Source organism: Monodelphis domestica, chromosome 7 (assembly GCF_027887165.1).
Source record: "Monodelphis domestica isolate mMonDom1 chromosome 7, mMonDom1.pri, whole genome shotgun sequence".
Lineage (NCBI taxonomy): Eukaryota > Metazoa > Chordata > Mammalia > Didelphimorphia > Didelphidae > Monodelphis > Monodelphis domestica.
In genome coordinates, this window is record NC_077233.1 from 141,988,125 (window position 1) to 142,015,041 (window position 26,917).

Consider the following 26,917-nt stretch of genomic DNA (forward strand, 5'->3'; position numbering starts at 1 on the left):
TTGAAGAGAAGTGATATCAAGTGGTTTGAATTCCAATGGCCCAGCATCATAGGGACATATCTGACCTGCCCCAAGGAGGTCATCCGATTCAGACCTGCTAGGTTTAATTAAAGGTAGGAGCAATGGCTTCTACACAGTCCCTCCTTAGATGCTGGTACCAGATCCTCTTATTGTCAAAGAAACAGAATTTTCCAACATGGGAAGTTTGTCAAATAAAGTAGGCTACAAAGCAAAGTCCTCTGGAAAAGGGTAGCAAGATGTCCTCTGTGGACATAGCCTTGAGGGATATTTAAAAACAAAGAAATAGAAGTCGACCAGAGCCTCACCCAGTGGGAAGAACCTTTGAATTCAAGTGGGACAAAGGCCCTAAGAGAGCTGGGGACAAAAGTTAAGACTGAAGAAATAGAACAAACATAGATGATGGAGAGGCCTTTCCTCCATCCCCTCCCAGCACACATAGAACACCCTCCCTGTTGTCTAGTGCATAGATGGGTGCTCAATAAATGTTTGGACTGGAGAGATCCTCTTCCTTTCATTTAAACTTTGCTCAGTTTGTACCTTGGAAAAAGGGTCCAGAGAATAGTAGCCCTGAGTTGTTGAGGGTTTGGAGGGGGAGAAGATGGTGAGAAGGAGGAGGAGGAGGAGGAGAAGGAGGAAGAGGAGGAGAAGGAAGAGGAGGAAGAGGAGGAGGGAGAAGGGAAGGAGGAGGAGGAGGAAGGAGAAGGAGAAAGGAGGAGGAGGGAGAAGGGAAGGAGGAGAAGGAAGAGGAGGAGGAAGAGGAAAAGGGAGAAGGAGGAGGAGGAGGGAGAAGGCAGAGGAGGAGGAGGAGTGAGAGGAGGAGAAGGAAGAGGGAGAAGGGGAGGAGGAGGAGGAGAGAGGAGGAGGGAGAAGGGAAGGAGGAGGAGGAAGAGGAAGAGGAGGAGGAGGAGGGAGAAGGAGGAGGAGGAGGGAGAGGAGGAGAAAAAGGAGGGAGGAGGAGGAGGAGGAGGAGGAAGGGGGAACATGTGTGGCCAGGCTCTGAAGAAAAGATCCCAAGCGCCCACAGGCTCAGTGAGTCAGGCAGACCCTGTGACTCCATCAGGAGGGCTCAGGCAGCCCTTGTGAGTTAACATTCAGGAGGACTAGCCAACTTCAGACAAAACTGGCAAGTTTTGTCCAAGTCCTTGGGAAACTGGCAAGTCCCATAACCAAATCCCAGTGCTGAAAAGGAGGAGGATTAGCAAAAGGAGGATTGGCTTTGTCAGCAAGCCCAATGCCTGGGGTTTGCCTGGTTTCAAGGTTACAATATACAAGCTTTGTGAATCGGGTTGGCTGGCCCAGCCCTTTGCTGGACTTGGGACTGGCCCAGCCCAGGCTGGGGCTGATCCGGGTTCCATGCGGTGGGGGGAAGGAAAAGGGAAGGGGTTTCCAATGGACGTCGTGTCTAGCTTTCACCAACCCCATCCCAAGACGCTCACACAAAGCCACTGGGGAGATCTGGCATAGCCCAAACCTCACGGACCATCTTAAATCAGGCATAGCTCTTCCCAAACACTGTTCTTGGCAGACGTGGGACTCCGGGGCCACCGTAATGCGCTAGTTATACAAAGCGAAGGAGAGCAGGATTCATCCTGAATAGCAGAGATGCCGGACACTGCATGCACTATTCCAGGAGATCATTACAGGGAGGGCCAAAGAGCTGAATGCCCACAGCACAAAGGTACTTGATTAGACTTGCAGATTCGATATTGTCCCTCACTTTTGTTCTGCCGGGTTTTTGTTTTTTGGGGGTTTTTTACGTACACAGCCGATTCCATGCCCTGCCTCCCGGTGGGTGAGTGAAATACAGGTTGTGTTACCCAAAAGGAAGATGCTTTTAAAGGCCAACTCCATACACTTCCTGGACGTAATGTGAGCCCTGTAGGCTTAACAGGGTGAAAGACCGAGTCTCCTCCCAAAGAGAGGAACTTTGGCTTAGAACATAATAATGTCCTATTGCCAGAACTTTTTTTGTAAATGTGAACTGGAGGAGGAGGCCTGGGGGCAGCCACTTTCCATGAGGCCCAGGCAAAGAGCCAGTTTGCCAAATAGCAAATTTCATTTGGGATGGGGGGTGGGGGGCGGTCATCCGCAGTCTGGTTGGTTACTATTCAATAACCGTATTGAGTGTCTTTGCTTTTATTGTTATCATGAACATATCCTCCACCAACACTCCATGCAAGCTCCCATATCTTGGCCGAGCAAATTTTGTTTAAAACAGCAATGGCAGCACAATCACAAAGACTCTCCCCAAAAGGACCTAGGAGTCTTTGCATCTATGCCTCGGCCTAAGAAATGGCACAGCTGCCTGTGGAGAGATTTTTCACACCATGCAAAGGTTGTGCTTGGCATTTGGAGGGGAAAACAATGTGGCTTCTGAGTGCCATTCACCCTTTGAGTCTGGGCAATCCCATTTCCCCAAAAAATCCTAAAGGAAAGATAGATGGAGAGGCCCTCCAGAATTCTCATTAACTTCAGAAAACAGAACTAGCTTAAGACAAATTTATGCCTAATTCCAGAAAAGGTCCCAATTTGGAGGGAATGTAATTTGGCAAGATGGTTGCTGGAACCAGGAAAAAAAATAATCTCATGATTTCTAACCCTGGCTGGGCCCCTGGCTTACTGTGGAAGTTTGGGCAAGGCCCTTTTTTTCTCAATAATGTTCAACTTCCTCTTGGGAAAAATGAAGATAAGGTCTTTCAGTCTCCCACCAGCTTCTATGTGGCATTGCAAGGGTTAAAGAACACAAAAGTCCTTTGGCAAAGGGTATATGCTGAATATTTTTTTGAAGGTATTTATGAAGGCAAAAGTCCCTTTAAAAACAGGATTTCTTAAGTCCCAATCCTCATTTCCAGGGCGCAGGACTTTAAAAACTACCACCAACAAAAAGACAGCACATGATAGATAAAAAGCATTTTTTTTTAATTTTATCAAATTGATCTGTACAAAAGTTAGCATTGCTTGGTCAGAAACTAGTGAAACAGAGCAGGTAAGTAACAGCTAATGTCTTTCCAAACTTTACACAGAAAAATAGATTGCATAAAAATGAGTTTGCGATCATTTTCCCCCCAGAAGGAAATAGGCAAAAAAATAATCTTAGAAAAAGGTAGGAAAAGTAGAAAAAGTAAAAAGAAGATAACCTCTCAAATGTATTTAGATTTACAAAGTTTTAAAGGCACACATTACCATAAAGTAGGTGGTTATTATATGCTCAGCATACAATGGAAGAAATAGAAGCATATCAATGAAATATTAGTCTAAAACTAAGTACCTACAAAAATTTAGTGGAGAAGGTTTTAGTTTCACAGTTCGACAGGTGACATCTGGTCCCTAAAAGCCCAAATTAAAGTGTATCTCCAGCCCTCGTGGGAGAACTGCTCATTAAATTCCCCATTTCTAGCCACATGCTGCAGTACTTAAATCTACCAAATCCAGAGATGTCTTTGCCTTCCAATCTTGTTAAACACTTTGAAAAGTGAGTGGCATCATGACCAAATTAAAACAAAGGGCCCTCCCCAAAAGCAATACCCTTTTCTTGACCTGTCCCCTCCACGTACTACTGAATTTAATTAGTCATTTTTTGCAGCCGTCTGAGTGAACTTCCTCCCCACACCACTCCCATTCCCTTGCTGACTCCCAACCAGATGTCAATTTTACTTCTATGACTTGTACACAATCTGGACTTCACTCCACTCCCTTTGACACTACTGCTGCAGTGGTTAAAATAGACTCATAACGCCGTTTTATTGTCCCATCGCCACTATTTAAGTCTCCGGTCTTTTAATTTTTTTTTAAATTCTACTTTTTTTTTGCACAAATTACTTCATTAATTAAAGACAAAATAATACAGAACATAAATACATATTTAACAGATTTCAAAAAATCAAACACTTTTAAGCTCCCCCCCAAAAATGTTAATTACAGCCAAACCTTGTTTAGAAGAACTCTGACTAAAGCAAACACCCCCGACACTGAGAAGTTGATCCCCAGAGCTGCTTCTAGGGATTTCCACAAGACTGTTAAAAAAAATGGAATCAGAATTTTTTTTCATTGGTCCCAATAAGTTCATGTCCTCAAGGTTGGTCCGTACCTCCAATTGCAGTAGATCCTTAAAGTCTTGTACCATTTCCTTCTGATTTTGCACTCACTGCAAGGCAAAACTAACATGTTCCCTTCAGTCCTCACAGAGGAGTCAAATGGTTGGCCTTCATTTATTTAAAAGGAATTATCAGTCATCTAAAAAAAAATCAAGAAAATAGAACTCTGTCCATTTAAAGATGCTTAAGAGATTTAGAAGCAAAGGGACATGCATTCAACAAAAAAAAAAAAAGTTAGTGTTCCCCGCAGATTTCAGCAGGCACTTCAAAAACTGGCATGGAATTCCTCTTACTTCTTTCCTTCAATAGTGCATATAGTTTGGAAGACCGCAAAGATTTCTTTTTCCTTTTTTTTGTTTGGGATTTCTTTGTTGTTGTTTTTTGTTTGCTTGTTTGTTTTGTTTTGTTTTTATTTTTTCCTCTGCAAAGTTCCCTCTTTCTATCCTCCTGAAGGCATTTCCTCTAAGGCCTTGTCAGGGTGGTATAGACAGGCTGGTCCCAGTTACTGGTGGGGCTGTGGGCTGGGGGAATGGATAAGCCATTGAGGATGGGGGTAGCGTAGGGCCTGCGGGAGGAATGGAAGTAGGGGTACTGGTAAATGCTAGAGGGGTAGCCGGAGTAGGGATTGTAGTAGTTGGAGCTCTGAAGATCGGTGTAATCGCACTGGGAGCTCGAGAAGGAGCTGGCAGCGGTGGCTGTGGACGCTGTGGTAACGCAGGCCTGGGCACTGTAGGACCCATAGTCGGAGTGGGTTGGGGAGCCATGGGACTGGTCGCTGTAGTGGCTGGGGCTCAGCTGCTCCGTTTTAATGTGCGGCCGCTGCTGGCCCGGCTCATTGGGGGACGACGAGGAAGCTGAGGAAGGGCTCTTGTGAGTCCAGACTTGGGGTCCCCCGCTCCCGGGTGCCGAATGGGAATAGGAAGCCCCGTAGGAGCCCGCTGTCGAGTTCTGCCCAGGGTCGGCGGGGATGGCGGAGTGGCCGTTGAGGGGCAGGTACTGATCAAACTCGTGGACGTCAAAGGTCTCCATGTTATTGATCACTTCACTGCTCAGCTCCGAGATGTCCACATTGCTGAAGTCAATGTTCTGGCGGCCGCTGTCCACTAGACGGCGCCCTTCGTGCTTCAGCTCTTGCTTGTTGCCATGATGTAGGTCAGTTTTCGGAGTGGTGGGTGGAGTAGGTGGTCCGTGTGTCTGCCCTAAAAAGAGAACACATTTCAGAAATCAAAGATTTTGTTTTAGGAGAGGACAGGAAGAAAAAAATAGGGGGTTGGGGTTTGTTTTGTCGTTTAAAAATTATTTTAACAAATATAGAAGGAAAAAGGCAACAGAAATAATGCTGCCTATGGTGTCAAAAGATAACACTTAAACGTTGGCCCTGCAATTTATTAACTATATTTTGCTGTTTTGTTATAAATCTCTTTAACTTTTCCAGGTCTCTGTCTCCTCAGATGTAAAATAAGGACTAGATCACTCAGGTAAATTTACAATTGTCTGATACTTATAAAATTGACATTGCCAGTCTTTACATTTTTTTTTAAGTTTAAATTTTAAACTTAAAGTTTTAAACTTAAAGTTTAAAATTTAAATCTTTAAATTCTTTTCTTTAAACACAGAAATCCTAGGGAATAAACAATTTCTAATTAGGATAAATTCCGTTCTTTAGAAATGGGCTAGATTTTTTATTTAAGCAAAAAAAATTACTTTTCTTATGTGCTAATATTCAGCTTAACATTATGCTTTGCACACAGCAGGTGCTCAGTAAATATTTGCTGTCTTATTCTATAGGAAACTTTTGTGGAGTGTGTGTATGTATATATTTTCCATATCCCAACAATACAAATAAAAAGAAAAGAATAAAATCCTTCAGACGGGATTTAGACTAGAAAGAAGAAACACGTCTGAAGTTACAGGATGTTAGCAATTCTATTGGAATCTGTCAACACTTAAAGGTTGCCAATTCTGAGCCCTACTTTAGCATCAGGAATGGTCGTGATTGGACCCATTATGAAGGTCTTTCGGACTAACTTTCAGTCCATCTTAAAAGGCACAATTTAAGAATTAACCTCAATCAGGGGCCTTGATTAGTCCTATTCTGTTTCCCATTCTAGATTCTTTATGCTGGTAGTAAATTACTGAGGCTTAGCATTGCTATTTATTATTTTAGATTGTATTGGAATTTCCCTTCCCTCCCCTTCCAGTTTACAAAGGGCCTCTGCCGGAGGATATACATCCTGGCTCAGATTTCTACAGGGCCCAGCAGCTCTGGGTGAGTTTCCTGGTCTCCTACCTGTGTGATCATTATGATGGTGGGAATCTCCCAGGCCTCCCAAGCCTGAATCAGCCTTATACATGGGATTCCCTGGATGGTGGCCTAGCTCAGCTCCTGAATCAGAGTCACTCTGGCCAGTTTTTACGCTTTTCCTTCTCCGAGGTTGGTACTTATAATCCGGGTGATCCTTCTTATGCTGGACCCTCAGTCTCTCAGCTTCTTCTACAAAAGGACGTTTCTCATTTTCACTCAATAAGCTGCAAAAACAAAAACAAAAATTCAAGTTAAGGGTGAAAGATAATAAAGAGTTTGGCTACATAGATAAGTATATGTATGTGTTTCCCAAATAAAAGTATTTGCATACTTTTCCTCTCTATGCAAATCTATTTTATTAGGAGTCAGTGCCATCAGGAACTGCAAAGAGATCTAAATAAATATCTTTCCTGGGTGATAACTGTCTTACAAAGGCCTTCTAAATCTTAAGATTTGCAAGTGGCAATATTTTTAGTGAGAACTCAGTTCTTTGGCTCTCTTCTCCAATGGCTATAAGTTCAGACTTTTACCACACAGTAAAAATGGGAACTGGGAGAGTCTACTGAGGTTTCAAATTTCAGCCTGATTTGTGTTTTTGTTGATTTGCTTTCAAAGAAATAAGCACTGAAATAATCCCCTAAATGTTTCATCTTACTTTTCCTGCTTATACGTTTTATAAACAGCCCCATTAAAACCAAAGGTGGTGATGGTGATCAGAGGAGAATGTCTTTCCTTTGGGCATCTGGGGTCAAGGCATTATTCCTTGAGACAAAAAGTATTACTTCTTGGGAGCTGATGCACTGGAACTAATAGAACTGGCAGGGCTGGCTGTTCTTTGATTATAAATAGGGCAAAAAATATTAAGGCAAATGTGATCAGCTATCAGTTAAAAAACATCACAAGAGTAAACCAGGCAACTCAGTACTTTCCGGAAACTTATCCTCAACTTACAAACCTGAAGCTGTTGAAGTGTATAGAATGTATGGAGATGGAAAGAAGTCGTAGGATTTATAAACCAACCATTTTTTTTAAGGCTGGGTATTCGAGGGCCCACAGGATGGCTGGCAAAGGGGCAAAATGAGTGATGTCCTGCATGCCTACATACATTGTGCATAAAACAGTCAAAGCAGTGCAGACCCTACAGAGGGATGAACTTTCCCCAACTATATTGTCTGACTGACACACATTACAATTGCTGTTTTTAAAACCCTTCTCCTCCAATATGGGATCAGAAGTCATATTTTGCAAATCCTAACTCTTTGACGATTATTTTTAAAATCTAGATATACACCCTGAATATGAAGGCTCCAAGACAAGAGGAAAGAAATATCAGAAGAGACAGTATGGATGGTCTTTAAACCCGGATTCAGAGAGAAGAAGGAGTAAATTCAGCCTCATTCTTTGGAGTTAAATGAAAGATGAGTTAATTTCTATAGCAAGGCCTTCTTCCCCAAATATTCACTTCTCCTCCACCTTGGTTCATTCATTTCTACTGGTTTGGGCAATGTGTGAGAGGAAGAAAAAAATAACTTGAAATATTGATGAAAACAAAATTTATAAAATACGAATCAGCCTAGAAAGACTAGGTCCACAGCCTGGGCCATGTTGCTGAAAGACAGATTGCCGTGGGTCACGCTGAAACTTGGGAAAACTCCCCAAAAAGAGAGCAAAAACTTTCTCTTTAAAACCAACTGCTTTGAATAGTTGCAGCTTTTGCTTAGAGAACTGGAGATGGACACAACTCAATCACTTTATAGGGTAGTCAAGAAGTCATATTTACTTGGGGTGTCTGAGTATATCTCCAGTTCTTCATTTCAGTCTTTGTTTCTCTAGTGCCTAGACTAGTGATTTGTACATGAGTAGACGACCCTTAATAAATGTTGAGTTTAATTTAATGTAATTTAATTGGTCCTGGGCTGGGTACCCTGGAGATCAGATGAAACAAAGCCAGTCTGTTTGGTGGGATGGTGGGAAATGTAATAAATCAATCCCCCAAATTTAGCTTCAATTTCACTGAAGAGGTTTTTGTGTAGTATGGGCCCTGAATATATACTCAGAGTTACCAGATTTAGCCCTCCAGGCTTCTCTAGGGAGCTGGGTGTTTGGATACCTGGAGATGTTGTCAAAATACTCAGACCCCCAAAGAACACAGAACTGCTTCAGGTCTTGCCAGAGGGTATTTTTCCACTCAGACCAACCCTATAAATTGTCCAGGGGAGCAGGGAACTCTGGTTCTTGGAATGGTTCCCTCACCCCCACCCCCCCAACCCCCCTCCTCTTTGGATTTTAACCACAGTATCCCTTCTGTTCAAAATAAAGCTCCAAACTCTAGGTTAATGCAGACATTGGAGCCAAACCCTCACTCTGTCGGAGTTCACTCGGTGGGGTGGTCCTGTACCAAAACAGCCCATACATATCAAGGGGCGACTCTAGCACTGTATCTTCGTTCCATTCCTCTTCTCTATCTTTTGATTTGTACTTGCCTAACCCAAGCTAATTGCCCTTTAAATTTATCTCTCGCTGCCTCAGTTCCCCATGAAATTTTGGTCATGAAGACTCAGCTCCTCAGAACGGGGGGACAGACATAAAGAGGTTTGGGGTTGGTTGGTTTCTCTATCTTTCCTGGACCACCTAAAAGATGCTTTCCCTTATGGGCAGAGAGCACAAACCCTAATATCCCCTCTCCGAGCTCCGTTATTATGCAAGTCTTGCAACGCCACATCCTAGCACTGTTTGGGGGGGGGGGTGTACATATGTGAAGAGGTCACCGTCCTTTCTGCCTCTCAGCACTGAGGCGCCAAGAGTTTTGTGGATAAGAGTGCCACAAAGCCAGGTCTTTGGGGGACCCAATCAAGTTGGTTCTTTTGGGCTCAACTACTCTTTCTTAGGTTCAACTAATAGTTTGGGTAAACCCGAGGGAGAAAAGGACAAACTTTTTGGGTCACCCAGAGGGAGGGACATTCATATGTCATTTTTAATCCTTGTCAGAAACTATAGAACCACTAGTGGCAGAAGGGAGAGTTTCAGAACTTCTGCTAAAAGGATTTCCCCCAAGCAATGGGCAGATCACTTCTTGGCGCCCCTTTTTCCCCAACTTTAAAAAGAAGGAGTCAGTCCAGAGAGGATTTCTAGGGGCCATTCAAGGTCTAAAGTTGATTGCGGCAGGGTCTCTGTGATACTAAACTCCAGTTAGGGAACCAATTCCTATTTAGTTTTGCATCTCCCTCAGTCTAGCATAGAAGATATTGCAAAGCAATTAATTCCACCAAGTATTTGTTAAATTGAATTTCTAATTAAACGTCTGCTCTGGATAGACTGTCAGGAGTGGACCCTCTATCTCCGGATACACTCCTCTCCTTCCTTCTCTGGGTCTAGGGGTCCACTTTCGTGGCCCTCCAACTTCCACCCCAAGTTTCCCTGAGGTCACTCACCGCCACAGTTTTCCCAGGGTCTTGCTGAGCTCGGCGTTGTGTAAATGCGGGTACTGGTCAGCCAGCTTCCTGCGCGCAGCCTGAGCCCACACCATGAAGGCGTTCATGGGTCGCTTGACATGAGGCTTGGCTTTGAGCGAGCCATTGCCCCGCACAGGCATGGGCACCAGACTCCAGTCGTAGCCCTTGAGCACCTGCGAGACGGCGTCTCGGATGCACGCAGGGAAGCGATCGTCCACTTCGCCTGGGTCTACCTTGGAGCCCAACGCCGCACCCCCACCGGCCGATCGAGGACCGGTCCCAGATGAGCAGCCCAGGCCCTCGGAGCCGGCCGGGGATAGTGGAGTATCTGAGTCCGAGTCCTCCACGTGCGACATGGAGCTGGTAGTACCCGAGGGGCTGCAAGGCGGCTCCAGGGTTTTCTCGTGTTCTTCGGTCATGTTGAGCATTTGGGACGCGGTAATGGAGAGGATGGCGTGGGCAAATGGGCAAAAAGAAAAAGCAAAGCAAAACAAACGAACCCTGCAACTTAAGCGTAGAACTTGTAAGACTAACGGGGTTTAAAAAAAAAATCACATCAGCTGCACATTTGAGCGGACTCGGCGACTGGAGCAGCGTCTGGGTCTGCAAAGGCCGTGTCCGGGAAGATCGGACTGTATGTATCTCGCTGTTCCTCCTTTCTCTTTCTAGCTCAATGAAGCAGGAGCCGCGGACCCCACCGGGGCGCGCCGGGCAGAGATCTCTTCCCCAGCTTTGGGATCTGGGATCTGCTCCTTGTACTCCTGGAGTCAAAAGAAGTTGCGCCACTGGCAGCCCCTTCGCCTACGAGTCCGTCCTCTCCAGATGGAGGGCAGATGTGCCCTGCAGCAGTGACGGCCGCTACTGTCCCCACGGACTTCGCCGAGGACCACCGCCGTTCTCCCCCTTGTCCTCTCCAGAGCAGTGGCTCTAGTGCTGCTACCGCCGCCGCAGTCGCCGCAGCCGCCGCCGCCCCCGCCGCCGCCGCTGCAAGCTCGGTCACCCGTTCCTCGGCGCGCCCCAGGAGCAGCCGCAGCCGACACAGACACCGTTTCAAAGCGCAATCACCGCTTCGCGGTCCCTGCAACAAGTTTCTTTAAGCAGCGGGCGGGGAACCACGCCCCCTACCAGGCTCCCAATTGGCCCTCGGGGCGATGGGATCATTTGCATAAGCGGCGTGGCTTTACCCACCTACCCAACTCTTAAAGAAAGAGAGGTTCCTTTCGCAGCTCACTCCAGACACCCCCGCCCCTGCCTTCTTGTTTTAGCCACGTGAGAGGAGTGTGTGTATTGGGGCATAATTGTATGTATGGGTGTATGAACCCGCGCTTCCTAAAGCGACTTTTTAACAGAAACTATCTGTTAAGAAGTTATTTAGTTTTTATTTTATTTTATTTTATTTTATTTTATTTTTTACTGTGCCCAAGATGGAATATGGGGGGGGGGGGGGAGGCGGGGCGGGGAGGAGAGAGATTGAGAAGACATCAATAGTAAAAGTGAAGATTTTGAGGGGTAAAATGAGAACAGAGTTTTTATAGATCCTGTTCTTATAATCTTCTACAAAGATCATGCGATCAAGCTGGAAGGACTTCAGAGATTATCTAAACTAATCCCTTTATTTTCCAGGTGCAGAAATTTTGTGTCCGAGAGAGGTTAAGCGATTTGGGATGCAAATTGTTATGGGTACTTTAGCTAGAAGTCACCAAACCAAAACTGGTTGAGCTTTCAGGAGGTCCTGACTGCAGTTAAAGACTTGTAAACCTGGACTTTCAGACCCTTTGCGGGACCTTCGTAGGGGATTTTTTGCAGCCCCAGATTTTAGCAGCAAAAAGAGCAGCGAGGGTCAACTACCCTTGGATAAAGTTTGAGTCCGTTTTCTTCAAATCCACGGCACACACCCCACCTTCGCCCTTAAAGCCAGACTTCCGGGAGCAAAGAAGTTAGGGGTTGGGGGTTGGAGAGAAGGTTTGATTTTCGGAGGTTTCAGCATCCTTGCAAACCGTGCGGGAGATACTGGTATTTTTTTTTTGCTTGCACCAAGTTACCAAGCGCTTGTGAAAAAAGAAAAAAGATCGAGTTAAACTAAATATAAAATCAATAACCCCCTCCGCACTTTTACCCCACCTACTTAGTGGGCTTGGGGTAAAGGGGGGCGAGGGACTCCAACCAGAGTTTTTGCAGGGCTCGGGGATGCCAGGGCTAGGGAGCAATGTTTCAAAAAAAAAAAAATCCCTACCTGCAACCTAGGCTTCTAGGAAAGAAAAGGGCGGGTGCCGGAGGACAAGGTGGAGATGTTTAAGTGTGGGGGTCTTAGGTATGGCGGGTACAGAGAGGAGTCTCCGAGGAAGGAAGAACCTCATTGGGGATCTAGAGCAGTGCGGAGTCTAGGTGGCTGGTCCGGATTTGTTTGGTTTGGCTTTTAAATCCCCCTTGTGGGAAGAAGTGGGGAAGAGAGCAGGCAACTTCCAAGCTCATCTCGCCTCCAGACGATTTAAGAGAGCCTGTGCAGGATAAGGATCAGAGATGAGATGCGAGTTAATGAACTTAGGATCGCATAACTGGAGACTCTGGCCAGGATCTTATGAATTAAGGAGCTCCGCACCTACCGATCTGTACCAGGCTAGATAAGCTCCCACCCCACAACCCTGATAAACTGAATGCCTCTAGACTGCAGGACAGAGTGGGAAAAGGGAAGTGAGCTTTTTGTTATTGTTGTTTGCTTGTGTGTTTTTTGTTTGTTTGTTTGTTTTTGCTAGTGGTGGCGCCGGGACCCTAGAAGAGTTGCAGAAGGCCAAGTCGTGACAGATCCTACCTGATTGACTCTTCCTTTATTTCACTGCTGAGAAGCAATCGTGATGATCTGGTACAGATTGCAGGAAAGGGCGGAAGAAAATCTCCTAGACTAAACTTTCTCACACACACGGGTCTTCTCTTCACAGACATAGAAACTCATTTCGAGAGAAATTCGCGAGAATTGCATTTGCTATGCATGTTCTGTGCATGTGAGTGGTTGTGTGTGTGTGTGTGTTTTGGGAGGTAGGAATGAAGGGCGAAGTTGTAGTTCAAGGACAAAGATATATTTTAAACCCCAGTGTGACGGTGAGTGAGAGCGGTAAGAGACAGAGAAGAAAAAATTTACATACAGGAAAAGTGTTATCTGCATCTGGGAAAAGATATTACCTTCTGGGGAATTGGAATAAGCATTTTGTAAACGGCAAAGTGCTATGTATAAAGTGGATGATTGATGGCAATGGTGATGGTAAAAATCAGTGACAGAATTGAGAGTATGGAGAAAAAACCTCAAACAAGAGCAAAGCTTGATGTGTGAAGCCCAGCATTCCCTAAAAGCAGCGACCATTTCTCTACTTCCTCTCCCTGCCTCCACAGCTGAAAGATAAATGAATAAAAAGGATGAGGACGAACCTCACTATAAACCTAGCAAAGAGCTATTGCGAACTCAGAAGAAACTGAGGATCCCCCCCCAGATTCCGTTGAAAGGACTCTACTGTCTCTAAATAATAATAATAAATATATTCAATATGTTTAAGTTAAAAAGCAATCCCAGTAAATTTATGAGCCTTACTCTAGCCCTCCATGAAGCTTTGCCATTCTAATTACATTATTTCCCAATTTAGGTCTTAAGGAATTTCACTATGTGCCCAAGTTGGAGGGGGGAGGGGAGTTTGGGTTGGCTAGGCCTGCATTTTAGAATTAATTCCTCTCTATCCGCTTACATTCCAGACCTTAGGGAGCAAAACCTTTGCTTGATTGAAAATGGGACACCGTTAAAAATTAAAAGGTATCCAGATGAAAGACGTGAGACTTACAGGGAGAAGCTCATCCAGCCTCCTCTTTTATCCCCTGCCGTAAAACACACACACACACACACACACACACACACACACACACTCTCTCTCTCTCTCTCTCTCTCTCTCTCTCTCTCTCTCTCTCTCTCTCTCTCTCTCTCTCTCTCTCTCTCTCTCTCTCTCTCTCTCTCTCTTGCTTCTGGTTCCCTTTGCGGATTCCCCGCTCCTTCAGCGTGCAAGCATAGATGGGAATGGAGGTGGGGGGGGGGGGTGGAAAAGTATAAAACGAGGATCCCCTGCTCAGGCCTCAACGCGGGAGGCGGTCGAGTGGTTGAAAATTTTCCAAGTAAGGAGTACTGCCTTTTTACCCTCTCCCAAAGCAGCCTTCAAATACACTTCTGTGCTGCCATCGCCTCACCAAGTCGCAGCGCCAGTTTTTGACTCCTAGCACACCCTCACCTCCCAGTAAAATAGTAGGCGTAGATTGAAGACTGTGAGGGCAGACAGAACGGTGCCTCGAGGCTCACCCAGCTAGGACTGGCCCTCGAGGGCCACCTCCAGACTATGCCTCCTCTCCAGGCTGGTGGGCTCAGGGGTAAGGGGAGTTAATTCGTTGGAAAGCTTCTTTCTTTTAGTATGCCAGTCCCAGACTTTTCCGCGCTGTGGAGAAGGGATTTACACACAAGGTGAGCCGGGGCCATCTAGGAGCATCTCGAAAGGGCTCTTTCCCTACCTCTGATGTTAGTGCTGATAACTGCATCCACCGCTCTAGGCCGGGACAGAGCTGGCTACAGAACTGCTTGCTATGATTTGGATGGGAAGACGAGAATAAGGGAAGTTTTTTTGCTCCAAGATAATCTGGGTTTGGAGTGAAGGCGCAAACATTAAAGGAGAGGAAGGGGAGCAATGGCTGGCCCTTCGCACAGAAAGCGGTATTTCCAGGAAACGAACAGCTATAAAGTGGCAGAATTAGGGATGAAAGGCTGTGGATTCCTTCTTTGTTATTTGTATATCAGGACCCTGGCACGGTTATCTAGCAGCTAAAGGGTACTTTAATAAATGCCTATTGATTGCATCCTACAACTTACTAACATAAGTTTTTACATCGGACCTCACACTTCTTACCTTGTAGTGGGATTTTTTTGTTTGTTAGTTTTTTAATGCGAGTTCGAACACTACGACCCGAAAGAATAGTGTGGGGAAACGCGGGCAGCCACAGTACTCTCCCGCAGTTCTGATAGCCCCCAACCACCTGTTGCCTTGGCAGCGGCTGCTTCCGAAGGATAACTGCGCCCTGTGGCCTATTCCTCTACTCATCTCCACCCCTCCCCCCCCCCCACCCCATTCCCCTGGTGGTGCTGAAAGCCTGTCTCGGGGAAATACTGCACCGGAGGTTCCCTAGGGACTAAACACCCGGACCCGCTACTCTTTCTTGTACTTTGAGGAGCGAACATTTGGGGCTCTACAGGACTGGCCGCCTATGCTCTCTTGAGCAGTCACCTACACTCTCAGAATGTAAACGCTTTTTAGAGGGAAGCCTAGGCTTCAACATCAAACCACAGCTGCCAGGAATCTGACCCCTTAGAATCTCCTTGGAAACTATGGAGGTTCGAGTCTTAACAGGCTGCCGGTCTACCTGCCAACGGAGGCTAGATTAGGAAATTCCGGAAGGGTCAGTGAGTTGAAGGGCCAGAGGTATATGGGGACACCTATCTAGGAGATCCCCAGGACAGTTGGGTTATGCCGTCATAAACTGCAAAGGCGATTTATAGTCCCAATGCTTCCAGCGTTTGGGAAGAGGCTAATTTGTGTGCAACTGATAACGATAAAATAATATTCTATTGGGGAAGATGTTCGTTCCTGTTTGACCTTTTTAAAAGCCACTAAAAGCTTTGTTTTGTTTGCTCCAGGGAACAAAGCTAACCTATCAAAATATCCTTATGTCTTACCCTTTTGTTTGTCCAGAAAATGCAAGGGAAGCTCCTTGAAAGAAAGAATCAATCCTCCCCTCTTCCGCTCCCCTCTCTTCAGCAATTGACAGCCTCAGAAGAGTGAGTGACATACATGGACAAGGCTTTTCTACCTCCATTTCCCTTCCTAACCTGTTACTTCTCCATCCCTATTTGGTCTCATTTTTCATTCTGCCTTCTGCCCTCTTTCCTTCTTTCTGTTCCTTTCTTCCATTTTTCAAGCCAGCAAGTCACCCTCATTCCAAAGGAGAGGGCTGCTGGGGCTGCTTCTGAATGTAAGACAGAACTCGGTCTGTCTGGGAGACAGACAGAGAAGCTCAGCTCCCTGCAGACCTGGAGAGAGGCCATTGCATAGAGGCCCTGAGGGAGAATGAAGTGGGGTGCTGAGCCAGTCAATGCCAGTCAGGCAGAGATGCTGAATGTGCAAAAGAGGCTTGAACAGAGCAAAGGCATCCAAGGGAACTAGAAAGGCCACTCTGAGCCCTAGAGTAAAAGAGGCCTGAAGAACACTGGTTTATGGACATACTTCTGCCAACTCCCACCCCCAAGCTAGAATCTAGCAATGATAAGGGAAAGAAGATGGACTTCTCTATTGGAACCTATTGGCGGTCAATGAAAATCTCCCTCCCTCCCTCCTTCCCCAAGTAACTTAATGCAGTCCTTCCAATTTATAGTATTACCCCTTCCTACTCAGAATTAATGGAAGTTAAAAGTTTGTTCCCTTTTAGTGAGCTCCACTTTTTCATGTTGGATCATTAGAGGGGCCCACATCCCTTCCAGCACCTTCAGGGTCCGTATGGCACTAAGGGAGAAGGGATCCTCCACCTGGCAGTTCTGTGTTTTTCTTGCTGCCCAGGATATGCAATGTCTTGCGGCTGCTTTCAGTAGTCTATTCCACAGACATATATGCACATACACATATGCATACCCTAAGCTCACTCTAGGGTTTTCTGGTTTGGTTTGGGCTCCCCTGACTCCTTGTCTCTCAATAGGTCCGGTATAGGGGCAGCCCCCTCCAAGCCACTTTCTCCCCATCTGGTGGGCTGCTGCCTCTAAGACTTGGGCGGGGTTCTAGTTCTCCCGCTGTGTTTCTGTAGAAGCTTCAGTGTCTCCAGCTGGCGCTGGCTCCTTGGTGCATGTAGTTCCCTTCAGGGGCCAAGCCTGCGGGTGTTTGGGCCTCTCCAAGTCCTTAAGGAGTTTGAGCTGCTCAGTGTTTCCATCTCCTTTCTTGCAGAACCAAATGTCCCTGCTTACACCTAGATGTCTCCCCAGGAGTTCCCAGGGGACTGAGATTATGATGGGATGGGGAGGTGCTTACCTTCCTGTCCTCTATTCTTTCTTCCTTTCCAGAGAGGGGACAGAGGATACTTATTGATTTCAGGGGAAGGGCCAAAGTTGTATCTGATTTTAGCATCAAATGGGAAATAGGCAGTTTTACTCTGATTTGGGCTTCTCTAAACTATGCCCTGGGAGGAATTAGACTGAGAGAGAGGATTTCTTTCAATCACATCAGAAAGTTCTAAAATTGACTTCTATCAAGGTGAAATTCTGTGTACTTTCAAACTGAAATTGCAGATGGTTTTTGAAGCAATTTCTTTCCACCTTTTCTTTTTCCTTTCGATTTTATAGGTTATGATTTCCTTGGAAATAAATCCGTTTTCACTTTTTCCTTTCTCAGTTCTTCTTCTGGGTGCTTTCTTTCAGCATGGGAGTTTCAGCTGCAAACACACATTATAGTACTTCCTCTTTCCAAGCACTGCATTAGCAAGAAGTAGTATGAGCACATTTTTGGAAAACTCAATCTCTGAGGCTCAGTTTTGAAGCTCAGAGTTTTCTGGGAACTATAAAACAGGGCAGAGTAGATGGTAGTGCCAAGAGGTTGCAGCTCCCCTGTTAAGGTGATATAGTGTCATATATCTGAATCCTTTCCCAGCTTCCACAGTGGGCTAAAGCATTCTCAGAAGTATATGCTTGCAGATAATGATGAATCTCAGGAAATGGTACCTTTTGAAAAATAGCAATAATATTAGACATTGTTGGCATTTTCTTTCCCTAAAGACTAAATAATATGAAATTATTGGATTAAGTTGAAACCAAGTAAAGACCACAGGAGAAATTTAAGATCTAAGAGGCAAGAATGGGCAAGATTTCCTGAATCTGAGGTTAGGCTTTAAAAGACATCTTAGACCCAAATTCATATATAGATTGTAAGTGCTCACACACTCCCAAGGTGACATACAGAATCCAAATGGAAGAAAACGAATGGGATGGGGAGGTAGGGTCTGCAAGGATAATAAACAAAGACTTTGTCATGAGCAAGCTACACCAAGGGGGAGAAGACAGAGGCAAGAGATATCCAGACACTATCCTGGAAAGAGTGAAAAGTCTTTATCTGTTTGGACACACCAAAAAATATAGACCCAAGCTAGCACCAGTCTTCATTGGGTCTGGGGTATAATAGATAATATAACTAAAAGAATATATATATGTGTGTGTGTGTGTGTGTGTGTGTGTGTGTGTGTGTGTCTATACACACACACATATATGTATTCCACTTAGCCTGTCATTGTATTAGTAGTGACACAATTTAGAAAAACTGCCTCCTAAGGCAACATAATTTTGTAGAGTTCTATTGTTGCCTTATGCTTTTACATCACATTCAGTTCTGAATATAACCCCTCCTGCTTCCCAAATCCATTGAACCTTTCATTGTAACAATGAACTTTTTTGGAAAGTCACATTAACAAGCATTTATCAAGCATCTACTACATACCAGACACTGAGTTAGGCTCTGTGGATATGAAGAAAAGACTAAAGTAGTCCCTGCCCTTAAGGAGTTCACAATCTAAAGGACAAAGAAAATATTTAAATAATTATGTATGAACAAGTTATAAACAGGATAAATTTGAGATAATCTCTATTCTAGCCATTCCATCCATGTAGGCATCCTCATCTGAATTTATCATTGTTAGTCTTTTCAAAATATTGATAAAAACAATTATAATTTAAGGTATTAATGAGTGATGTTATGCTACAACATCTAGATAATATATTTGCATTTTAGTAAATGTGACTGATGAAACTCTTAAATCTTACCATCTGATTTCTTCACCTGCAGAAATTTCTTTTTTTTTAAATTTTTTTAAATTTTATTTGGTCAATCTAGAATATTATTCCTTGGCTACAAGAATCATATACTCTCCCTCCCTCCCCTACTCCCACACTTCCCCTAGCCCATGCCCAATTCCACTGGGTCCTTGATCAGAACCTATTTCCATGCTGTTGATGTTTGCATTTAGAGTCTACATCCCCAATCATCTCCACCTAGACCCATGTAACCAAGCAGTTGTTTTCATTGGTATTTCTACTCCCACAGTTTTTCCTCTGAATGTGGATAGTGTTCATTCTCATAGATTCCTCTGGGTTATTCGGGATCACTACATTGCAACTAATGGAGAAGTCCATTACATTTGATTGTACCACAGTGTATCAGTCTCTGTGTACAGTGTTCTCCTGGTTCTGCTCCTCTCGCTCTGCATCACTTCCTGGAGGTTGTTCCAGTTTCCATGGAATTCCTCCACTTTATTATTCCTTTGAGCACAATAGTATTCCATCACCATCATATGCCATAATTTGTTCAGCCATTCCCTAATGGAAGGGCATCCCCTCATTTTCCAATTTTTTGCTACCACAAAGAGCGCAGATATGAATATTCTTGTACATGTCGTTTTCCTTATTATCTTTTTGGAGTACAAACCCAGCAGTGCTATGGCTGGGTAAAAGGACAGACAGTCTTTTAGTGCCCTTTGGGCATAGTTCCAAATTGCCCTCCAAAATGGTTGGATCAATTCACAACTCCACCAGCAATGCATTAATGTCCCAACTTTGCCACATCCCCTCCAACATTCATTACTTTTCATTGCTTTCATATTAGCCAATCTGCTAAGTGTGAGGTGATACCTCAGAGTAGTTTTGATTTGCATCTCTCTGATTATAAGAGATTTAGAACACTTTTTCATGTGCTTATTAATAATTTTGATTTCTTTAACTGAAAATTGCCTATTCATGTCCCTTGCCCATTTTTCAAATGGAGAATGGCTTAATTTTTTGTATGATTTAGCTCTTTATAAATTTGAGTAATTAGATCTTTGTCAGAGGTTTTTGTTATGAAGATTGTTTCCCAAATTGTTACTTCCCTTCTAATTTTGGTTGCATTGGTTTTGTTTGTACAAAACCTTTTTAATTTGATGCAATCAAAATTATTTATTTTACATTTTGCGATTTTTTTCTAACTCTTGCTTGGTTTTAAAATCTTTTCTTTCCCAAAGATCTGACATGTATATTATTCTGTGTTCACCTAATTTACTTATAGTTTCCTTCCTCATGTTCAAGTAATTCACCCATTCTGAGTTTATCTTGGTGTAGGGTGTGAGATGTTGATCCAAACCTAATCTATCCCATACTGTCTTCCAATTATCCCAGCAGTTTTTATCAAATACTGGATTTTTGTCCCCCAAAATGGGATCTTTGGGCTTATCATAGACTGTCTTGCTGAGGTCACTTACCCTAAGTCTATTCCACTGATCCTCCTTTCTGTCTCTTAGCCAGTACCATATTGTTTTGATGACCACTGCTTTATAGTATAGTTTGAGATCTGGGACTGCAAGGCCTCCTTCCTTCAAATTTTTTTTCATGATTTCCCTGGATATCCTTGATCTTTTGTTCTTCCAAATGAACTTTGTTATGATTTTTTTCTAATTCAGTAAAAAAAAAAATTGGTAGTTTGATGGGTATGGCACTAAATAAATAAATAAGTTGGGTAGGATCATCATTTTTATTATGTTAGCTCATCCTACCCATGAGCAGTTAATGTTTTCCCGATTGTTTAGGTCTAGTTTTAATTGTGTGGAAAGTGTTTTGTAGTTGTGTTCATATAGTTCCTGTGTTTGTCTCGGCAGATAGATTCCTAAGTATTTTATATTGTCTAGGATGATTTTAAATGGAATTTCTCTCTCTATTTCTTGCTGCTGAAATGTGTTGGAAATATATAGAAATGCTGATGACTTATGTGGGTTTATTTTGTATCCTGCAACTTTGCTAAAGTTTTTTATTATTTCCATTAGCTTTTTAGTTGATTCTCTAGGATTCTTTAAGTAGACCATCATATCATCCGCAGAGTGATAACGTGGTCTACTCATTGCCCATTTTAATACTTTCAATTTCTTTTTCTTCTCTAATTGCTACTGCTAGTGTTTCTAGTACAAAGTTAAATAATAGAGGTGATAATGGGCATCCTTTTTCACTCCTGATCACATTGGGAATGCATCTAGTTTATTCCCATTGCAGATAATGTTTGCTGATGATTTTAGATAAATACTATTTATCATTTTTAGGAAAGGCCCTTCTATTCCTATACTTTCTAGTGTTTTCCATAGAAATGAGTGCTGTATTTTGTCAAAGGCTTTTTCTGTGTCTATTGAGATAATTGTGTGATTTTTGTTGGTTTGCTTGTTGATATGGTCAATTATGTGGATGGTTTTTCTAATATTGAACCATCCTTTCTTTCCTGGTATAAATTGCACCTGATCATAATGAATAACCCTCATGATAACTTGCTGGAGTATTTTTGCTAGTGCTTTATTTAAGATTTTTGCATCTATGTTCATTAAGGAGATTGTTCTATACTTTTCTTTCTCTGTTATTGACCTGCCTGGCTTTGGAATCAGGACCATACTTGTGTCATAAAAGGAATTTGGTAGAACTCCCTCTTTGCTAATTATGTCAAATATTTTGTATAAAATTGGTATTAGTTGTTCTTTGAATGCGTCATAGAATTCATTTGTGAATCAATTAGGCCCTGGGGATTTTTTCTTAGGGAGTTCTTTGATGGCTTTTTCAATCTCTTTTTCTGATGTGGGATTATTTAAGAATTCTATTTCTTCTTCCGTTAAACTAGACAATTTATATTTTTGTAAATATTCATCCATATCACCTAGATTGCTATATTTGTTACCATATAATTGGGCAAAATAGTTTTTAATGATTGCCTTAATTTCCTCTTCATTGGAGGTGAGGTCTCTCTTTTAATTTGGTTTTCTTCTTTTCTTTTTTTTATTAGATTGACCAGTACTTTGTCTATTTTGTTTGTTTTTTCAAAATAACAGCTTCTAGTCTTATTTATTAGTTCAATAGTTCTTTCATTTTTGATTTTATTAATTTCTTCCTTAATTTTTAGGATCTCTAATTTAGTTTTCATATGGGGATTTTTGATTTGTTTGCTTTCAAGTTTTTTGATTTGCATGTCCAATTCATTGACCTCTACCCTTCCTAATTTGTTAATATATGAACTCAGGGATATAAATGTCCCCCTGAATACTGCTTTGACTGCACCCCATAGATTTTGAAAGGATATGTCATCATTGTCTTTCCTTCAATGAAATTATTAATTGTTTCTATGATTTGTTCTCTAACTGATTTTGGAGAATCATATTATTTAATTTCCAATTACTTTTTGATTTGCCTCTCCATCTTACTGATTGTTATTTTTATTGCATTATGATCTGAAAAGGTTGCATTTATTATTTCTGCTTTTCTGCATTTGTTTGCCATGTTTTTATGCCCTAGTATGTCGTCAATCTTTGTGAATGTACCATGTGCTGCTGAAAAGAAGGTATATTCCTTTTTGTTCCTATTTATTTTTCTCCATATTTCTATTAACTCTAATTTTTCTAAAATTTCATTCACTTTCTTATTTATTTTTGGTTTGATTTATCTAAATTTGGTAGTGGTAAGTTCAGGTCTCCCACAAGTATAGTTTTACTATCTATTTCCTCCTTCAACTCCACTAGTTTCTCCATTAGAAATTTGGATGCTATACCATTTGGTGCATACATGTTGATTACTGATATTTCCTCATTGTCTATACTGCCTTTTATCAGGATGTAGTTACCTTCCCTATCCCTTTTAATCAGATCTATTTTTACTTTGGCTTTGTCAGATATCATGATTGTAACTCCTGCCTTCTTTCTATCAGTTGGGGCCAAATAGGTTTTGCTCCAACCTTTAATTCTAACCTTGTAAGTTTCTTCTTGCCTCAAGTTTGTTTCTTGCAGACAACATATGGTAGGATTTTTATTTCTAATCCACTCTCCTCTTTGTTTTATTTTTATGGGTGAGTTCATCCCATTCACATTCAAAGTTATGATTGCCAGTTGTATATTCCCCAGCATTTTGATATCCTCTCCTAGTTCTGTCCTTTCTTCTTTTGCTATATCCTTTTAAACCAGTTGTTTGCTTTTAATCAGTCCCCTTAATCTCCACCCTTAATAAGTTTCTCTTTCTGGCCCCTCTCTTTTTGTTCCCTTCTTATTTTTTTAGGGTCTGTTAAATTCCCTCTCCCCTCTCTTTCCCTCCATTTTTGTACTCCCTGCCTCCCCCAACCCCTTAACCCCCTTATTTTTCTCTTCTTACTTTCCCTGTAGGGTAAGATAGAATTCAAGATCCCAATGGATCTAGATGCTCTTCCCTCTCAGAACTGATTTGACTGAGAGTAAGGTTTAAATATTACCTATTAGCACTCTCTTCTTCTCCTTCTTATAAGAGTATTCTTCCCCTCCCCTTCCCATGTTTATCTCTGTGTGATAAAGATTATCCTATTTATTTTATTTCTTTAAGTATCTCTTTGTGCCATCTTCTGTCCCCCCTCCCTTTTTCTTTTTTTACATATCATCTTATAGCACTTATTACCCCAATCTCTTCCTGTGAATGATTCCTCTAATTACTATAATAGTGAATATAACTTTTGAGAGTTACAAATAACATTTTCCCCATATACTAATATAAATAATTTGATCTTATTGAAGACCTTAAAGAAGAAAGTTGGAATAAAAAAACATTTCCCCCTTTTCCCTCTCTTTCTTATTTACCTTTTCATGTTTTTCTTTCTTTTTTTTCCTTTAAAAACCCTTACCTTCCGTCTTGGAGTCAATACTGTGTATTGGCTAGTAGGCAGAAGAGTGGTAAGGGCTAGGCAATGGGGGTTAAGTGACTTGCCCAGGGTCACACAGCTAGGAAGTGTCTGAGGCCAGATTTGAACCTAGGACCTCCAGTATCTAGGCCTGGCTCTCAATCCACTGAGCTACCCAGCTTTCCCCTTCATGTTTTTCTTGATCTTTGTGTTTGGGTATCAAACTTTCCACTTAATTCTGGACTTTTCTTTACAAATACTGGGAAATATTCTATTTTTTGAATGCCCATACTTTCCCCTGGAACTATATAGTCAGTTTTGATGGATTGGTTGAAGACCCAATTCTCTTGCCTTTCTGAATATCATATTCCAAGCCTTGTGGTCCTTTAGTGTGGAAACTGCCAGATCTTGTATAATCCTGATTAGTGCTCCTTTATATTTGAATTGTCTCTTTTTGACTTCTTGTAGAATTTTCTCTTTAGCTTGGAAACTCTTGAATTTGACAATTACATTCCTGGGAGCTGTCTTTTGAGGATTTAGTTTAGAGGGTGTTCTATGAAATCTTTCAATGTCTATTTTGCTCCCTTGTTCAAGAACATCAGGGAAGTTTTCTTGGATAATTTCTTGTAATATAATGTCAAGATTTATGTTTATTTCTGGGTTTTCAGGTAGACCAATGATTCTCAAATTGTCTCTTCATGCTCTGTTTTCCTGATCTGATATGTTTTCAGTGAGATATTTTATGTTTTCTTCTATTTTGTCAGTCTTTTGACTTTGCTTTATTAATTCTTGCTGTTTTGAAAGATCATTGGATTTCAATTGCCTAATTCTGGTCTTTAAGGACTTATTTTCTTTTTCAATTTGATCTATCCTACTTTTTCTAACTTCCAGCTGTTTCTCCAATTGGGAGTTCTAGTCCTTTAAACTGTAATTTTCTTTTTGAAGTGTTTCCCACTTTTCTTATCAGAAGGCTTCCATCTTTTTGAGAAGCTCCAATTTAAGTTCTTCAAGAGCTTGTGGACAATTTCAATTTTTTGGGGGGGAACATTTTGGTGCTTTTATTTGTATTTTCTCTCCTATTTCCTCTGTAGCCTGGGGTTTTCCTCCATAAAAATTATCCAAGGTCAATCTCTTCTTCTTATTTTTCTTGGTGTTGGGAAGTTGTTGTTCCACGGCACTGATTGCCATTACTGTGGTAGTTTTTTCCTTCCCTTTCCAGTTAGAAATCTGAGTGAGATGGGCAAGCTCTCTATGTATGGAGCTAAGGAGCAAGGATTTTGGCTGAGGCTAGGTCTCGAGCCTCTTCAGCTTCCACTGTTTGCTGCCCCCTCTCTGTGCTATGTCCCTGCTGGCGCCTACTGTCTGTGCTCCTCAGCCTGCTGGGGTTTCAGGTCTCACTGCTCTCAGAGGTAGGTCCTCAGTGGTCTCATTCAGCTGCCAAGGACCCGGAGGTGCCCCTCACTCACTCACTGGTTCTAGCGTGTGTTGGCTCTGGCTCTGACTCCGTAGGTGGGGTGGGGGAGAGTGAATCAGCTCACTTTTTGATGGAAGCTTTTTCACCCCCTTATGGTGTGGAAATGCCCAGATCCCACATACCTTCAATGCTGCACCCTACTGTAGAATCCCTTTGTTCATATGAATTTCAGGTTTTTTGGTTTTTTGAGGTAGTCTGTATTGGTGGGTGGTGAGGAGAGGAAGAGTCTTGCATCTAGACTGCTGTCATGTTTACCCAGAAGTCCCACCTACAGAAATTTCTCCAGAACCCCAGGACTCTTCAATCCCCTTCTGGGCAAATAAGAATACAACCTCAATTCTGACTTTGTCTAATGCCTTAGGACTGAGCTTACTGATCAAAAGATATTCTAGGAATCCTGGGAAATCTCATCTCCCTGTGGGTAGGAAATATAAAATATACAGATAATTGCCAATCTGGACAGGGTCTGCCTGGGAGACAGACAGAATCTTATCTAAGTGTTCCTAAGCCTGTGGCTGGGTTATACTCTATTAAGAAATCTCCCTGACCACCCCAATCTTTCCTGCATTTAACCCCCAACCTCCAGCACAGAGTTGAAATGTTACTACTGTATCTTTTCTCTTGGATTGAGTATTTTCTCCACAACTACCATTTGAAATAATTCAAGAACCATTTCATAGATAAGAAAACTGAGGCTTGGAGACTTGTCCATGATTCTGCAGTTAATAAGTGGAACCAAAACTTCTGACACTGTTTGATAGATGGTCTTTTCATTATGGAACAGAAGATAGATAGCCCTTGCTGTGTCAAAAACAAAAATCTGCTATTTTTAAAAAGAGTGCTATTTTCACAAAAAAGCAAGTGAAAGAGAAATATGGATAGTGTCCTATACATTTCTCATCTGCTTATTCTATATTAAATTGTAATTATATGTAGAGGGTAGATTGTTGATGAACTTCTTGAGGAGAGGGACTACTGGAATAGAATTGGATCGAAAACCAGAAGAGATTATCGATCATCTAGTGTACAATCCGCTCATCTCATTTTAACGTTGAAACAACTGAAACCTGAAGAGACTAAAGCTAAATGATTTATCCAAGGTCACTTATTAAGTGGCAGAGGAAATGCTAGAGTCCAAGTTCTAGGATCTCAAATCTCGTATTCTTTATACTATACCATAAATCTTATTCTTCTTCATATTCCTTATAATAATAATTAGGCAATAATTATTATTGCTAATTAACATTTATGTAGCACTTATTATGTGCCACATATTTAACAAATATTATCTCATTTGCTTTCCACAACAACCCTAGGAGTAGATGCTATTCTTATTTCCATTTTGCAGATGAGGAAACTGGCAGACAAGTTAAATGACTTGCCCAGGGTCATAAACTTAGTAAGCACTTAAGTTAAGATTTTAATTAAGATCTTCCTGACTATAGACTATCCACTTTTGCCACCTAGCTGCCAATTCCCAGCACAGTGCCCTGATTAGACTCTGTTTACTGTCTCTGTTGAATCAATGAATGAAGAAAGTATGCTTATTTTAATTTCAGGATGACCATATGCATAAAAAGTTGCTGGACAAGTGAATTGTGTGTTCATAACTAAGGCACTGCCATCTGGTGTCCAGGTGTCCTAATTACAGGCAAAACATTGAGGCTCCTTAATACAAAATTAAGTTAGTCCCTGTCCTCAAGGCACTTACATTCCAATAAGAGGAGTAACGAGTACAGGAAAATTAGCTTCAGAACAGGCAGCAAATATGCTATGGAAACCAAAAGAAAAGATACAGTAGTAACAGAGCTATTGGATAGTCAAATAAAAAG

At 42.3% G+C, this 26,917-nt stretch overlaps 1 protein-coding gene and 1 long non-coding RNA gene across 2 annotated transcripts; one reads left to right on the forward strand and one right to left on the reverse strand.

The window, feature by feature from the left end:
• Positions 1-2,919: 2,919 nt before the first annotated feature.
• SOX8 (SRY-box transcription factor 8) lies at positions 2,920-10,983 on the reverse strand. Its single transcript, XM_001373690.4, has 3 exons — positions 9,852-10,983; positions 6,406-6,644; positions 2,920-5,314 (listed from the first exon to the last, which is right to left on the reverse strand). Exons 1-3 carry the CDS (start codon positions 10,298-10,300, stop codon positions 4,578-4,580), a joined length of 1,425 nt encoding a protein of 474 aa, XP_001373727.1. The 5' UTR covers positions 10,301-10,983; the 3' UTR covers positions 2,920-4,577.
• On the forward strand, positions 5,308-8,421 carry LOC130455526 (uncharacterized). Its single transcript, XR_008913544.1, has 3 exons — positions 5,308-5,593; positions 6,283-6,384; positions 7,704-8,421. It is a non-coding gene; the product is annotated as an uncharacterized LOC130455526 (long non-coding RNA).
• Positions 10,984-26,917: the final 15,934 nt, after the last annotated feature.

Coding starts and splice junctions, on each gene's coding strand:
- SOX8 (XM_001373690.4), bottom strand. CDS start 10,300: ATGCTCAACATGACCGAAGAACACGAGAAAACCCTGGAGCCGCCTTGC. Junction 6,645..9,851: donor ACCCTGGGAAAACTGTGGCG/GTGAGTGACCTC, acceptor TTGTTTTTGCAG/CTTATTGAGTGAAAATGAGA. Junction 5,315..6,405: donor CCATCATAATGATCACACAG/GTAGGAGACCAG, acceptor TTCTCTTTTTAG/GGCAGACACACGGACCACCT.